At 39.1% G+C, this 15407-nt stretch overlaps 1 protein-coding gene across 7 annotated transcripts in view; it reads right to left on the bottom strand.

Annotated features, from left to right (window-relative positions):
• The window catches only part of plaa (phospholipase A2-activating protein), a 63606-nt gene that overhangs the window by 34515 nt on the left and 13684 nt on the right, over positions 1-15407 (bottom strand). For 6 of the 7 annotated variants that reach the window (XM_068030239.1, XM_068030235.1, XM_068030237.1 and 3 more), the window contains 5 exons: positions 14709-14809; positions 14504-14624; positions 12906-13073; positions 7746-7881; positions 2496-2665 (listed from right to left, as the gene is read on the bottom strand). In XM_068030239.1, the coding sequence (XP_067886340.1) occupies positions 2496-2665; positions 7746-7881; positions 12906-13073; positions 14504-14624; positions 14709-14809 (696 nt within the window). Of the gene's footprint in view, positions 1-2495; positions 2666-7745; positions 7882-12905; positions 13074-14503; positions 14625-14708; positions 14810-15241; positions 15340-15407 lie in introns of those variants that run through there. The other variant, XM_068030243.1, reaches the window with a different exon arrangement.

The raw sequence follows: 15407 nt of genomic DNA, 5'->3' as shown, positions 1-15407 counted from the left end.
CTGTTGTTTGCGGCATTTCTCCTGTATCTGACGAAGGGAGAACAGCATGTCAATGGTCGATCTCTCTGCACAAAAGCCACACTGTGCCTCAGGGTGCTTCTGGAGCCTGTTTAAAGCGACTCGAGCAAAGACTTTCCCCACTATGCTGAGCAGGGAGATTCCACAGTAGTTGTTGCAGTCACCGCAGTCATCTTTGTTTTTATAGAGGGTGATGATATTGGCATCACGCATGGTCCTGAGGTACTGCTCCCTCGTCCCAGCACAGGCAAAGCAGTTCATGTAGTGCTGAAAGTATAGCAGGCTTGGCACTCTTGATTATTTCAGGGATAATGCCGTCCTTCCCAGGGGCTTTTCCGCTGGCTAGAGAATCAATAGCATCACTGAGTTCCGATTTTGTTGGCTGTATGTCCAGCTCATCCATGACTGGTAGAGGCTGGGCTGCATTGAGGGCAATCTCAGTGACAACATTCTCCCTGGAGTACAGTTCTAGGTAGTGCTCAACCCAGAGGTCCATTTGCTTGCGTTGGTCAGTGATTGTGTCCCCCGATTTAGATTTGAGGGGGGCGATCTTCTTGATGATTGGCCCAAAAGCTCTCTTCATGCCATCATACATTCCTCTGATGTTTCCGGTGTCTGAGGCCAGCTGAATATGACTGCATAGGTGTTGCCAGTAGTCATTTGCGCAGCGCCTGGCTGTTCTTTGTGCAGTGCTTCTGGCTGCTTTAAGTGCTACGGATGTCAACTCGCTGGGGGCTTTCTTGTAGTTCAACAGTGCAATGAGCTTAGTGGCTATGACAGGTTCCAGCTCTTCAAAATGAGATTGAAACCAGTCTGCATTTCTCTTCACACGTTTGCCATAGGTGGTCAAAGCTGACTCATAGATGGCATTTCTGATGTGGGCCCACTTGGTCTCAGCATCCCCTGTGGGAGGGTTTTGAAGGGCTGTTACAAGTGAATTTAGAAATTTTTGTAACAGCTGTTCCACATGAGCAAGATAAAAATTATGCATTTCTCACACACTCCATCTGTCCATACCAGCTCGAAAATTCCAGCTGACTATCCAGACTCCAGACGAAAGGATAAGGCAATGTGAGGAAAATTTCTTGCATGCATTTTTATCAAGTAACTAATTTAGTGGACAAGTTTTCAAAAATCATGTAATGTTTATGTATTTTATTGTCAACATTGTTATCCACAGCTGTGTACACTAACTTGAGTGAAGAATGCAGTTTGAAGAAATTATTTGAGGAGTGTATTCATTAGATAAGAAGGGATTACAAAATCTAGGTTTGTATTCCCTGGAATATAGGTTAAGGAGTGATTTAATTGGGAGTTTCAGGATGTTGAAAGGAATTGATACAATAGAGGAAAACATTTCCCGTGGTTTGAGGAATACACGACAAGGGGACATAACCTTAAAAATCAGAGCCAGACCATTCAGGAGAGATTTAACAAGCAATTCTACATGTAAAGGGTAGAAGTGTAGGACTCTTCCCCCACAAAAAGTTGTAGATGCTGGCTCAATTAATAATTTTAAATTAGAGATCAATAGATTTTTGCTAACCAAATATATTCAGGGATATAGAACAAAGGTAGCTTGATGGAGTTAGGATACAGATCAGCCATGGTAAAACAGGCTTGAGGGACTGATAGAAACAGGAATGGGTCAGTTTTGTGGTACTTGTTAGTTTGTGAACAGTAGCTTAAGAAAAAATAATTTTAAGATTTAATTGTTCGTTTATTCTCCTTATTACATGAGGATTCCCTTATTCCTCAGTGACAAAGTGAAATTTAACAAAAAAGGTATTTTACAGGTAAGAAGTTATCTGAACAAGTTACAATGTTTTGCCTTCCCAATGTGCAATATCTCTAGGATCATTTTCAAGTGCAACACAATGATAGATGCAAGACTTCAATTAGGTACAGTTACCATCAGTATAAAATGACAAAAAGCTCCAAGTAAGTCAATGATATCACTCGATTATGTGACTACCCAACATACCCAGACATTAAGAAAACATTCCTTCTACTCAGCAGCACATTCTAATTGCTATCAATACTGCATCGCTCTATACAAGTTACATTGCGTATGCACATACAGTGTTAGCTTCAATGAGGATTGTTGTGAATTAAAGGTACTTTGTCACATTTTGTACTGTTAAATCATTCTCTGGTAATTAAAAGGGATAAATTCTCACATACAAAGAAAAAACTGCAAATGCTGCACATCAAACAGAAAATGCTGGAAATACACAGATCAGTCGTCATCAGTAAAGGACACAATATAACATTGTCAAGTATGTAACCCTTCATCAGTATGGGATAAACATTTTATTTCACCTCAAAATATCCCAAATAGAAACAAACTACTTGCATTTGACATAAAGTAATAATCTTCGCATTTTGTAAACATCAATTTGGAGTGCTGCTAAACTTGTACTTCAGCTCAGTAGAAACAGTTCTTAACTGTGTTAAAGAGGAATAACATCACGTACCAGGTTCATCAAGATGTTCTCTTCCTGGAAGTTCATTAATATTTATATCCCCTAAATCTCCAGTTTTAGGATCAATGGTTGCACTGGACAACTCATTCTCAAAAGTTTGGATCTCCTCTGCAGAGGCTGTCCGTTCTTCAGCCTCTGTAAACACTCTTATTATGCCATCGCTGCAGGAGAAGAAATTGTATAAGCATAACAAAGCAACATATAAATAATCTGAAAGCAAAAGCTTGTATTTATATAGTGCCTTTAATATAGAAAAATGCCTCAAGGCTGTTCACAAGAGGGCTATCATTAAAAAAAAAATTGACAACAAGCCACATAAAGAGTTTTTAGGCCAGGTGACCAAAAGTTTAGTCACTGAGATAGGTTTTAAGAAGGGTCTTAAAAAAGGAGAGAGGTAGAGAAGTTTAGGGACAGAATTCCAGAACTTAGGACTTAGCTGAAGGTAAGACTGCCAGTAGTGGAGGTGAAGGAAATCAGGAATGCGCAAGAGGTATGAATTTGAGGGGTGCAGAGATCTGAGGGTTGTCAGGCTATAGGAAGTTAGAGGGAGGGGAAAGGCCAGGAGGGATTTGAACACAAGGATGGGGATTTTAAAACTGAGGCAGTCAGACTGGGAGCCAATATAGATCAAAGACAGAAGTGATGGGTGAGGGGACTTGGTACAAGTTAGGATATGAGTAGCAGAGTTCATCCAAATGAAATCATCCAAACTCAGCTTGAAACTAAGTTAGGTATAATTGGAAGGCTGATAAATTTTCCTAGATATAGCAATTACACTTACAAAAGTTATTTACACACAAATCTAATTGCTTAGTATTAACAGTTTGCCTGTAAATGTAAATTGTCACCTTAAAATTTCAGTTTACATCATTCTTTTTGTGCTGCTGGTCCAATATAATTTTTCACAAAGCGGAGATGTAAAAAAAAAAAATCTACATTTGAGCATGCAAGAGAAAACTGGCCAATTGCATGATCATGTGACTGAACTGATAGCTAATTTTTTGGTGAAGGAAAACATTCATATTGTGCAACAGATCAAGGAATTTCTGCCATCCAAATATTTCAGTGATTATGTTTACTGTAACAAGGAGCTCTGGTACTGTAATTTGTATCCAAGGCTGGCTTAAAATATTATGCTTAGAATGCCATCTGCTGCATTCTAATTTTAAAAGGAGTTGATTGCTATAATTTCAGGGTGAAAGTCTATGATCATACACAAGCGCATGTGTACTACTTATAACATAACAGCAGATGCAAGCCAATTACACATAGGATACACATTTGAGGATCTGACCTGTACACGGATTTCAGGCCTCTCAACAATAATTCAAGTTCCTGACAAAGGCAGAAATTTCATCCTTCAGATTAGGAACATTTCTGTATGATATCTTTCTAAGGAACTTACAATTAACAGTATATATGCAAAATAAAAATTAGCTTCAAATACCTGTAGCCATGGGACAGACTTGGGGATACACAATATACTAAATTGTCTTAATTCATCATATATTCAATGAGAAATTAATAGTTTACATGTAAATTGGTCAGGATACAGATTATCCCCTAAAGGGCAACAGGTATTTGACCTGTAACTTATAACTGCTGTCCAAGAGCAAGGGATACCTGTAATTATGGCTGACTAGTAGAGGACACCTTTGGGTGAAAGATAGTCAATGTCTCAAAATCAAAACTTGTAACATGAAATATTCTTTTAGCATAAAAACACTGCCACGTCCACTGAACATTAGTTCAGCATACAAGCGGAGAGTCCAGTTTCTGAAACATGTGTTTGGACACTTTGGGCCAACTTAGGAATTGCATTGTCTTCATACAAACTTTGCACTGTGCCCTCCAGAAGTCTTACAGATAATCAGAATATGTTGGAAATACACTCTGAAGATATTTTAAACTGCATATTGAATGATCTTATCTATTGATTTCTAAGCACCGGTAGTTATCAATATTTTGTTGGGCTTCACTGCTTCTGTGGAATTATCTGACTTGCAAACAAATCTATAGATTCTAGTCTGAATGTAAAGGGCTGCATTACCAGCATTTATTACCTTCCAAGGTTGACAAGAGGCTGTGGTGGACATCCCACATGCTTTCAAGTGCATTACACCACAGATGAAGTGTAATTATGATTCCTGTTGTTACGACCTGGTGAGGAAGGGGTCACAGGCTCCCCTCTTGCCCCTTTCCTGGTTTGGCCTAAACAGGATTTATCTTTTAAAGGAGTGATTTTAGCTTAACACCTCAGTGAGTCTTTGCTCACTGCTCTCGAATTGTAATTGTAAATGAACCAGACAGGTTTTCTCAGGTTTAAACAAGAAAGATGCAAGTTTATTAACCTTATCACTCTAACTCAGTTACAATTACTAAAATACGTGAAGCAACCACGCTTGCATATAGAGGAGATAAACACATACATAAATAGATACAGACAGGGAGAAAGAATTAAAGGGAGAGGTTTGGAGTAGTAAATGGAATTCAGTTACTGTCTTAGGTTTTGCTGTAAAGTCCTTGGCTGAAATTGCTGTCTTGAAGTTCTCGCTGGAGCCCAATGCATGTGATGGAATACAGGTATAATAGGCTTAATTAGGTAGCATTTAGATATAGTTAATATATTATACCTTTTATAATTAAAGATTGAATCAATGGTCAGTTTTCAAGACTCACTGACATTCCCCTTTAAGAATGTAGAGTTAAAAAATTTCAAGGTCCCTGTTATGAACCAAAAACAAGTTGGGAAATCCATTTCAGTGCCTCTATTGTCAGGGACTTGGAAGATTAAGACACATTGAAATATCCTGTATGACATCAGTAAGATAACAATAAACTTAATTAGTTTATGGGGTTGTTAAGGCAGACAAATTTGCTTAAAAGGGTGCTTTATGGTACCATAAAAAAGGCAATTATAGATAATAAAACAATAAATGGAATGGACTTACAGGAACAAGAGGTCAAGTAAACACAATTATAAATATTTTGACCAGATAAATGCTCACAACTTCAAGAACAGGGGATTTCCAGGAAACAATTAAGAGTTAGTTAATGATACTACCAAATTTGGATCTTGAAAGTAGGAAAAATACACACAGAAAGGTAATACCTATATGCTAAGAGGTCATATGACACCTTAGCAGCAGCATAAACATGAGGTTCTGAAGCAAAAAATTAGAAGTATTGAATTCCTCAAACAATACTTGTCACCAAATGGTTTTCTAGGGGAATATAAGGTAAAAAAGTTTATTTTAAATTTTGATGGCTATTCTAAGATATTTTGCTCTAACATTAGCAAGGTTAAACTTTTGGATTCTATGTTAGAAATAAGGTTATGTGTTACATCTCTTAGTAATATTTGATATTGTAATATACTTATCCACTTAGAAATGTTATTGTATGTTAAATTCTTTAATATATACGAGTTAATAAATCGTCTCATGTAGTATTCTGTATACAAGTACCCCCCCCCCCCCCCCGTGTCCCTTTAGACGGAGAGATACGTATTGGAGAGTTTCCCAGACCCTTATAATGTCTGGAATATTTATGACTTAGCCAAAATCATTAAAAATAGGCTATCCGAAAGATGGCAATATTCTGTTAGTTTTCTTTCTTTGAGGGAAAGCTGGTTCAATTCTTTGGACCCAAATAATTGTCTATAAGAGTTTGTCTGGTTTGAATTTAATTAAAGGGGATTCATAGGGTTGTACTCCTGATGTGGTTTAGTCCCTATAAGGGGTTAAAGTCATAAATCACTTCATACTTTCAAACTTGCTTCTCTGGTACCAGAAGGCTGAAGAAGTCCCCTGTCTTGAGGCGTAAGCTGCTGCCGAGTGTCCCTGGGACGTTGCTCGAGAGAGGGAGGGAGGGAGAGAACAAACAGTTCCCAGTCTGGCCAGATGTCATGTGATCAGCTCTTTGTTTGAAATAGCAACTTCTGCGAGGGTTGTTGATTCTCAACGTTCTCCAGTCACAGTGGGGTGTGGAGCTCTGGCTCTTACACAGACACAGAAGGTTGATTACGATGATTGCCCAGAGCAATCTTGTTAATTGAATCAGTGAACACTTCCATTGTCTCTTTATTCAACTGTGTCTCAGAATGCAAATATGCCACCATGTTTCAGCTGTCCAACCCTGTGGTCTTTTTTAAACAAGTTTATGTGCAATGTCCTGTAAAAAGGTTCAAGTAGTGTTCCATATGACGAAATTAATATGTTTCCATTTGGCAGGTGTGGTTTCCATCACACTGTGTTATGCTATCCAATTCACTGCATGCATAAGTTACAGGTTTTTGTTATTAGATGCCTTGGGCTTCTTATGGGAAGGGCCTTTTATGCCATAAACACAAACTAGAAATGATAGGAGAAAGCCCAAATCATAAGTCACATTACAAGACAGTGGTGTCCTGGATGGCATGGAAATGTGAAAGGTGCAAGCAGATCAGAAAATACCAAACATTGGGGAAATAAAACTATAGGGAATACAAGGAGGGTCAGGTCAAGAACCAGGCGTGCAGGATCAGAAAAACTGTTTAGCTTCCATGCTCTTGTTTCAGTCTAATCGACTACGGGGATTTTGTTTTTGTTATTTTGGACAGCTTTGTTTCATGCTCGGAAATGTATCTGACTAGACAAATAGGGCCAAGTGGTTTAGTTAGAATGCATCTGAAATGCACCTGGTCTCAGCTAGAAAGTAAAAGCTCTTGTAAGCACAAATCAATCACTTACCAGTAATAGGCAAAGAATTACTGAATATTAAAAAGTCTGTATGGTAGAAGGGTAGGGAAAAAAAATTCACAAATTCCTGCATTTATTGTTCAATGCAGTACAAACATAACTGCAACCTTTAAAGAGTTTAGATTCAAATATTGCTAAGAATTTTCAAAAGGAAATAGCTTTCAATTTAGTCTGGTTCCTCTACAACCAGTTGAATATTCCAATATATTCAGCAAGAGACATAAATCTGGCATTTTCAACTCTGCAGCTTTGTTGTCTGAGGCCAGTGAAGTCTGTTCACAATGGAAATCAGCAGCAATAAAGATGGTGACTTAGGGAAGTGATGGGGCTGGAAGAAAAGCAGCAATTAAGAAAAGAGTAGATAGATTCTAGGGCCCCCAAAGCAGGAGCAGCACAATATTGAAGTTTTAACTTCAACATTCCATTGAACAAAGCTTTGAAGGACTGAGTTGTATTGTACAATTATATATAATGAGACTTTATAGCTGGACAACAAATTTACCTTGAACCCACAACAATGTCGCCATTATCCAGTACACAGCATGACCAGATAGACTGAGCTGGAAGCCTGATAGTTTGAGTACATTCGCCATCCTTCCAAATTCTTAAGGATCGATCCTCCCCTGCAGTAACAAAATCTGAATGGAAGAAAGAGACCAATGCACAATCACAATCAAAGTCTATCGAAAGAAATTAATATCAAAAGATTGTTTTCATTGGCTGAAGATCTAAGAACATATTTTAAGCAGAATATTTGCTACTTCAAAAAATAATTTTGGTCTGGAAAATCCCACGTTAGCTAGTCTGCTATGGAGTTCATTATGGCAAAATACAAACAAAGCATTCCTAGTTCAGTTCATATTTATTTTACAGTTTGCTTTGTTTCAATACTTCTGTCCACTGATTTTTCTATAGAAATAAACTTCCTTGATTTTCTTTTGAATATTTAAAAACCTTCAAACTAAATTTCATTCGGGAAACAGTAGATGGTCTTGCATGTAGCGTACATCATTAAACATTTCCTGTGACACTTCTTGCATTCTTAATCATAGGCAACTTTACTCTGACCTAGGCAAATTTATTCTACTTCATCTGACTGAGTCATTCTTTCCCTATGGCAGACACTACTCATATGATTGACTCCTAGTCTTGATTTCCTTATTTTGGAAGAGTTACAGCAGATAAGGAAAGTATAAACTTTTTAAACAATGAGTCTTACAATAACGAGTCTCCAGATTCTGCAACAATCCCAGTGGATTGAAGAAAATGTAACTGCTATTCAAGAAAGGGGGGGAAGAAATAAAACCACAGGGAACAGGCTAGTTAGCTGGAGATCAGTTGTCAGGAAAATGCTGGACTCCATTATTAAGGAAATGATAACAGGCAATGTTCCCTCTGATTTCTCTTCACTGCACACGGCCCTTTTATTGCATTGCATAGTGCCTTTAAGATTGTTGCATGGTCACACCTCTCAAAGAGACCACTTGCGTGTGGCCTGTTTGACCCCTTGGCAATAAGTTCTGGGTGTCCTTGTTCACGGAAGGAAAAGTCAAAAAGCAATTAGGAAGACAAGTTGGCCATTATTGCAAGGGGATTGGAGTACAAGAACAAGGAAGTCTTGCTACAATTGTGTAGGGTTTTGGTGGGACACCTGAAGTACTGCGTACAGTTTTGGTCTCCATATGCAAGAATATACTTTCCTTAGAGGGGGTGCAACAAATCCACACTAGATTATTTCTGGGATGCAAGGGTTGTCCTATGAGAGCTTCAATTCTGTAAAGCCTTGGTGAGACCGCACCTGGAGTATTGTGTACAGTTTTTTATTTATTTAGAGATACAGCACTGAAACAGACCCTTCGGCCCACCGAGTTTATACCATTTATACTAATCCTACATTAATCCCATTACCCTCTCACATCCCACCTTTCCTCGATTCCCCTATCAATACTAGGGGCAATTTATAATGGCCAATTTACCTATCAACCTGCAAGTCTTTGGCTGTGGGAGGAAACCGGAGCACCTGGCGAAAACCCACAGGGAGAACTTGCAAACTTCTTATCTAAGGAAGTATATACTGGCCAGAGAGAGTGCAACGGAGGTTCACCAGACATATCCCTGGGATGGCAGGATTGTCTTATGAGGAGAGATTACAGAAACTGGGCCTGTATACACTAGAGTTTTGAAGAATGAGAGGATCTCATTGAAACTTACAAAATTCTTACAGGGTGTGAGAGGGTAGATGTTGGTAGGATGTTTCCCCTGGCTGGTGAGTTTAGAACAAGGGAACACAGTCTCAGAATAAGGGGCAAGCTATTTAAGACTGAGATGAGGAGGAATTTCTTCACTCAGAGGGTGGTGAATCTGTGGAATTCTCTATCCCAGAAGGCTGTGCAAGCTCATTCATTGAGCATGTTCAAGACAGAAATCGATAGATATCTGGATACTAATGAAATCAAGGGATTGTGGGGGAAAAATGGCGTAAAGGTAGATGATCAGCCATGATTGGTTTGAATGATGGAGCAGGCTTGACAGGCCAAATGACCTAACCCTGCTCCTATTTGAACGGACTGGGCTTGTTTTCACTGGAGTTTAGAAGAGGGGAGACTTGATTGAAGTGTATAAGATCCTGAACAGTCTTGACAAGGTGGATGTGGAAAGGATGTTTCCTCTTGTGGGTGAGTCCAGAACTAGGGGGCACTGTTTTAAAATTAGGGGTCGCCCTTTTAGGACAGAGATGAGGAGAAATTTTTTTCTCTGAGGGTTGAGACACTTTGGAATTTTCTGTCTCCAAAGGTGAAGGTGGAGACATTGAATATTTTTAAGGTGGAGGTAGATAGATTCTTGTTAGGCAAGGGAATCAAAGGTTATCAGGGGTAGATGGGAATGTGGAACTTGAAACACAAACAGATTTGCCAGAATATTATTGAATGCTGGAGCAGGCTCAAGGGGCCACATGGCCTACTCCTCCTGTTTCTATGTTCTTATTATGATAATTTACAATTTCTACCTCCTGAACTGGGCTCTTTTTCACTGATCCAATGCAATCTTAAAGTGCTAGCTGCTTCAGCTTCCTTATTGCAAGAAAACCAGCTCCAAACAAACGCCAACCTGTTAACTGATTAGCAAATGAAAAAAAAAAGTCCTCATCTGCAAGCTGATCTGTAAGTAAAGACACCCTTCACACAAAGAATGCAAAGCAATTACATCTTGTAGCCTTAAAGTGGGGAACACCTACATGGTTTTATATGGAACCATTGTTCTTGCACTTATGAAACAGAGCATCCACATGAATTCTAACACACAATGTGGGTCATTTTAACTTTTACCATCCGCAAAAGACGGATAATAGCAAATTGGCAGTCCATTTTGAACTCAACCAACTTTCTCTTTGCAGATCTTGGGATGACCCCAATAAGTCAATTTCCTGAGAAAAACAACAGCAGATAACATCGCTCTTCTTGAAGGCCTACAATGTGAGCAATACTACACAAGATAAACAATAAGAAAAGTTTTCTGTATAGTATGTATTGCCTATTTTTACAGAAGGCCACGTTTGTTGACAAGGCAACCACTAGGTGACGCTGTACAAGCACATGCGCAAACGCAGCCTGTTTCACTGAAAAGTCACTGTCTGCAATGTTGATGCAGCTGCCAGTATTAAAGATGGTGCTGCCTCAATTTATCATAGAAAAATAACTTCAACCCACGGCAGCAAACAATGGACATGTTTGGTACTCAGAAAACATTGCACAGTTTAAAGTCTCATCAGAAGGACAGCACCTCTGACTGCTGCACATCCTCCGTAATTCTGTGAGGTTTCAGTGCGATCCTGCTCTCCGGCTGCTCACTCTCCACCCCCTACTCCAGCCACTCACACCCCCTACTCCAGCCACTCACACCCCCCTCCCCAAATCCCACTTTGCTTCTTCGGGTGGAGAGTGGCCGAAAAGAAGGAGTCGGCCCGCAGCCGAGAGCTAGCTTCTGTACCGTCTGGAGGGATGGGGGTTGGGGAGCAGAGGGCAGGGGAGGAGGGGAAGGCTTGGGGGGTGGGGTGGTGGTGGGCACTGAGTGGGAGGCCGGGGTGGGCAGCAGAGGGAAGCAGAGAGAGAGAGTGGGGGCAGGGGGGTGATGAAGGAAAAGCGGGGAGCGAGCGGCCGGGAAGCGGCAGAGGTGGAGAGGGGGGGGGGGAAAAAAAGAGAGAGGAGTGAGCGTTTTACTGTACATGCACCAGTTAGCATTTTCCTGCACATGTACCTTTAGTCCTGGCAAGGCAAGACGTAGGCTGCGCATGCGCAGCATCTCAGACAGCAGGAGACCGCTTGCGCACATGTGCACAGCTTGGAGCACTCTGATGACGTCAGCGGGCTGCTGCGTTGTCAGGAGTCACTGTTTACAGAAAGGTCATGTCACGCTGCTTCAATCATGCCTGGGTATTGGCTCAAGGTGATGAGGTTTAAATTTCTCTTATACTTCCATTGTACTTATCTTTCCATCCTTTCAGCTCCTAATGTTTATAGCAATATCGGCAGCAGCGTAGTACTCTATTGACACTGCTTTTGCCCCGGTCACACTAAATGGTCAGTGTCTACTGCTACAGCATATTGACACATATGGACAGGATTTCGCCATTATAAAATGCTGAAATAGGTTTTTCTGATTAAAAACAGTAACAAAAAGCACGACAGGAAATAAGGTTACAATGTTGGCAGGAAGCGCGTGTCATACACAAGACTTAGAGATGCATTTCCTATTAAACTAATTTACAGACAAGTTACATCTGAAGAGAAGGCATTTCATACACTGTAGTTAACTATCAGTTTTTTCTTTAACTAAAATGAATACGTCCTTTTCAGATCTCATCAGCCCTCCAACACTATTCCCATGCCAATCTGCTCCGAAGAATTGGGTCGACTTGTACCTAAATCCTAGCTCCTCTGACGACTGCTCACTCCTTACAGTGTCCAGCATCTACAATATACCTACCAAAAAGCCACATCCCATCTCTCGAATGTTACCATTTATGCAGAAATTGGGTCATGAAAATAGAGACATTTTTAACTTTTTTATCACCAACATAATAGTTAACTGCGGGTATAAACTTACTTTGAATGAAACTACTTCAAGTTAATAGGACTTGACTGTTACATACATATGCACACACACACACACGATTAACTTAATCCAGGATTGTGAGGAAGTCAAGATTTTACTCACACAGCCAATGTTTAAATAGGTTATTTACATTCAAAATAAACAAGTGAAAAAAAAAGCATTCCTGGCTCTAAGGCAGCAGGCTCCACTACCTGAAACTCTGCTTGGAAACTTTCTCTGATGACATAAGCACTAATTTACATTTAAGACCATCTCTCCAAAAGTATTGTCACTTACATCACTGAACGGATGCAAGATAGATCCAAAAGTACACATTCGTATCAGAAAAATAGAATTTACATTTCAACTTTTAGGCTCTGAGAATCGGTAGTCTGAATAATAATAATTTTGGCACGAATTCAACTGGTCAGGCATAACATTTAGTTTTTAGCAACTTAAAATATATATTCCATGCTTGCAGACACTTGCAGTCTGACCAGTTAAATTTAAGTGTTTCAAATATTCCATAATTGAGGGCTGCTGCAGAGTTACTTTTACAACAAAGACTTACCTTCTCCATTTGGGAAGACTGATAAGCAATAGATATAATTTGTATGTCCATAATAAATGTGCAAACACTGCCCAGTGATTTGCCATCGGCGAATAGTAGCATCGTTACTGCAAGACAGGAACTCTAATTCATTCAAAATGGCCAGTCCTCTAACACAGTCGTTATGACCTAAAAAAGGTCAAAGTTAATATAAAAACATAACTTGAAAAATGCTTTCCAGCAATTCTCATTGAAAAGCTTCAAGAAACACACTTCCTGTTTATCTGAACAGGAAGACAAAATTAAAATGAAAAATAATTACCATTCTGAAAGAGTTTAGCATGCAAGTATGTCATGGAATAACACAGAATAAACAGCACAGAAACAGGCCATTCGACACAACCAGTCTATGATGGCACTTATGCTCCACTCGAGCCACCTCCCATTCTTCCTCAATGAATGAACATAACCCTCTTTCATACTCCCTCATATGTTTATCTAGTTTCCCCTGTATCTGCATTTATACTATTGGCCATATGGTAGTGAGTTCCACATTCTCATCATTCTCTAGGGAAAGAAGTTCCTCTGAATTCGCTATTGAACTTTTTGGTGAGTATCTTATATTGATGGCCTCTAGTTTTGCTGTTCCCCACACTTTCCCTGCTTTCCCTCTACTCTATCAAAACCTTTCATAATTTTAAATATCTATTAGGTCACCCCTTAACCTTCTCTCTTCAGGAGAGAGGAAACCCAGCCTGTTCAGGCATCATTCTTTTAAATCTTTTTTTTTTTGCATTCTCTCCTGGGCCTCTAAGTGTGGTCTAGCCAATGTTTGATACAAGTTTAGCATAACTTCCCCACTTTTCAATTCTATTCCTCCAGAAATTAATCCTAGTGCTTGATTTGTTTTTGTTAGGGCCTTATTGACTTGTTACTCATTTAGTAAATTCTCTGATCTATTAATACTGTGATGTATAATTCATCATACCGTCTAATTTTGACAGCTTGGATTAATTTTGTTCTGTCCAGTTGGATCAACTGTACATTGGACATGTGACTCCAATTTAACACTGTGTCTGACATAAATGAATTTTTTTTTTTAAAGAAACAAATCCATTGTTACCTGGGAGACCCGTTAAATTAAAGTTGCAGGTCTACTTGTAGATACATAGTTCTACAGAAACATTTTTTGTGCCCAATGATTTCAACTATGTTGCTCAGCTGCAACTCCAACGCAGGTTGTGTTGGCTCTCTCGTACCTCCAGCATGTCATGCCTGAGATCAGTTAACTTAGTAAAAAAACACTATGAATTCCTTGTTGTATGGTCCAAAAGGGCACAGTGCATTTACACTATGTTCCTTCATTTTTTTTTTAAAAAAAGGTTCCGAGTCTTTGATTTACAGAAACACAAAAAATTTAGTCAAGATCTTAGTAGATTTTGTTGCCGAGGTAATAAGTTATTATTCCTGGACTAAAAGTGCCATTATAACGCCTAATTTTTAGCAGATAGAAATTACTTTAGAAGAATTCAGAGACCATTAGTGAAATCGACTTTAGTTCAATAGCAAATATGCACGGAACTATGAACTGGATTTGTCCAAAGAAAATACAGACATACCCGTAAAAGTACGCTCACATCTGCCTGCTTTCCACATCTTAATTGTTTTGTCAGCAGATCCCGTCAACATGAAACCTTGTTCAGGTAGTATCTTTACTGCCCATACTGCTGCCGTATGACCCTAAAAGCAAAAATATACTTCTTCAAATAATAGCGAGAATGCACTTAACAATTTTTGTTAAAAGGCTGGAAAATAAAGACATACCTGTAAAGTCATCAAACATTTCTCATTTAACCAGACTTTAGAGGTTGTATCCCAAGATCCACTGAGTAATGTGCCGAATTTTCCAGCTGACAGACTACAGACTAGAAGAGAAACAAATGCATGAAACAATGTGGAACTGGGATTATCTGAAAAAAATTATGAAAACTGAGAGGCAAGTAGAACTTTGGACTTAGCTTTGAATAAACTGCCTATAGACAATGGAGGATTTTAAATTGATTTTGCACAGACTCTAGATCCAGTCTAAGATGTTACTTGAACACCCAGTATTTGGTAGAATTCAATATCCATGCAATTCTAATATTTAGCCACAAGCCAGCTAGTTTCATGTCAGAAAGAAAACAGTGGACATCAGAATCCTGACATTTCTTTTTCAGTAAATAGCTTTTTTTTAAAAAAAAAATAGAAAAACTCTCATCTGCATCTATTATGAAATTGATTAAATAATTTAAATAAAACAATCAGGATCAAAAAACTCACTCAGATGAAGCTGAGAAGAACTTTTGATTACCTACCAAGTGTTAGCTTGGCTTAGTGGTACTACTCCCATCTGAGTCAAGTACTACTCCAGGACCTGAGCACACAACCTAGGTGTCACTTCAGTGAAGTTCTGAGACAGCGCTACATTATCAGAGGTGCAATCTTTGCATTTAACATTACATTGTGGTTCCATCTCCCTGT

Source organism: Heterodontus francisci, chromosome 4 (genome assembly GCF_036365525.1).
Source record: "Heterodontus francisci isolate sHetFra1 chromosome 4, sHetFra1.hap1, whole genome shotgun sequence".
Lineage (NCBI taxonomy): Eukaryota > Metazoa > Chordata > Chondrichthyes > Heterodontiformes > Heterodontidae > Heterodontus > Heterodontus francisci.
This window is presented reverse-complemented; position numbering and strand designations above follow the sequence as displayed.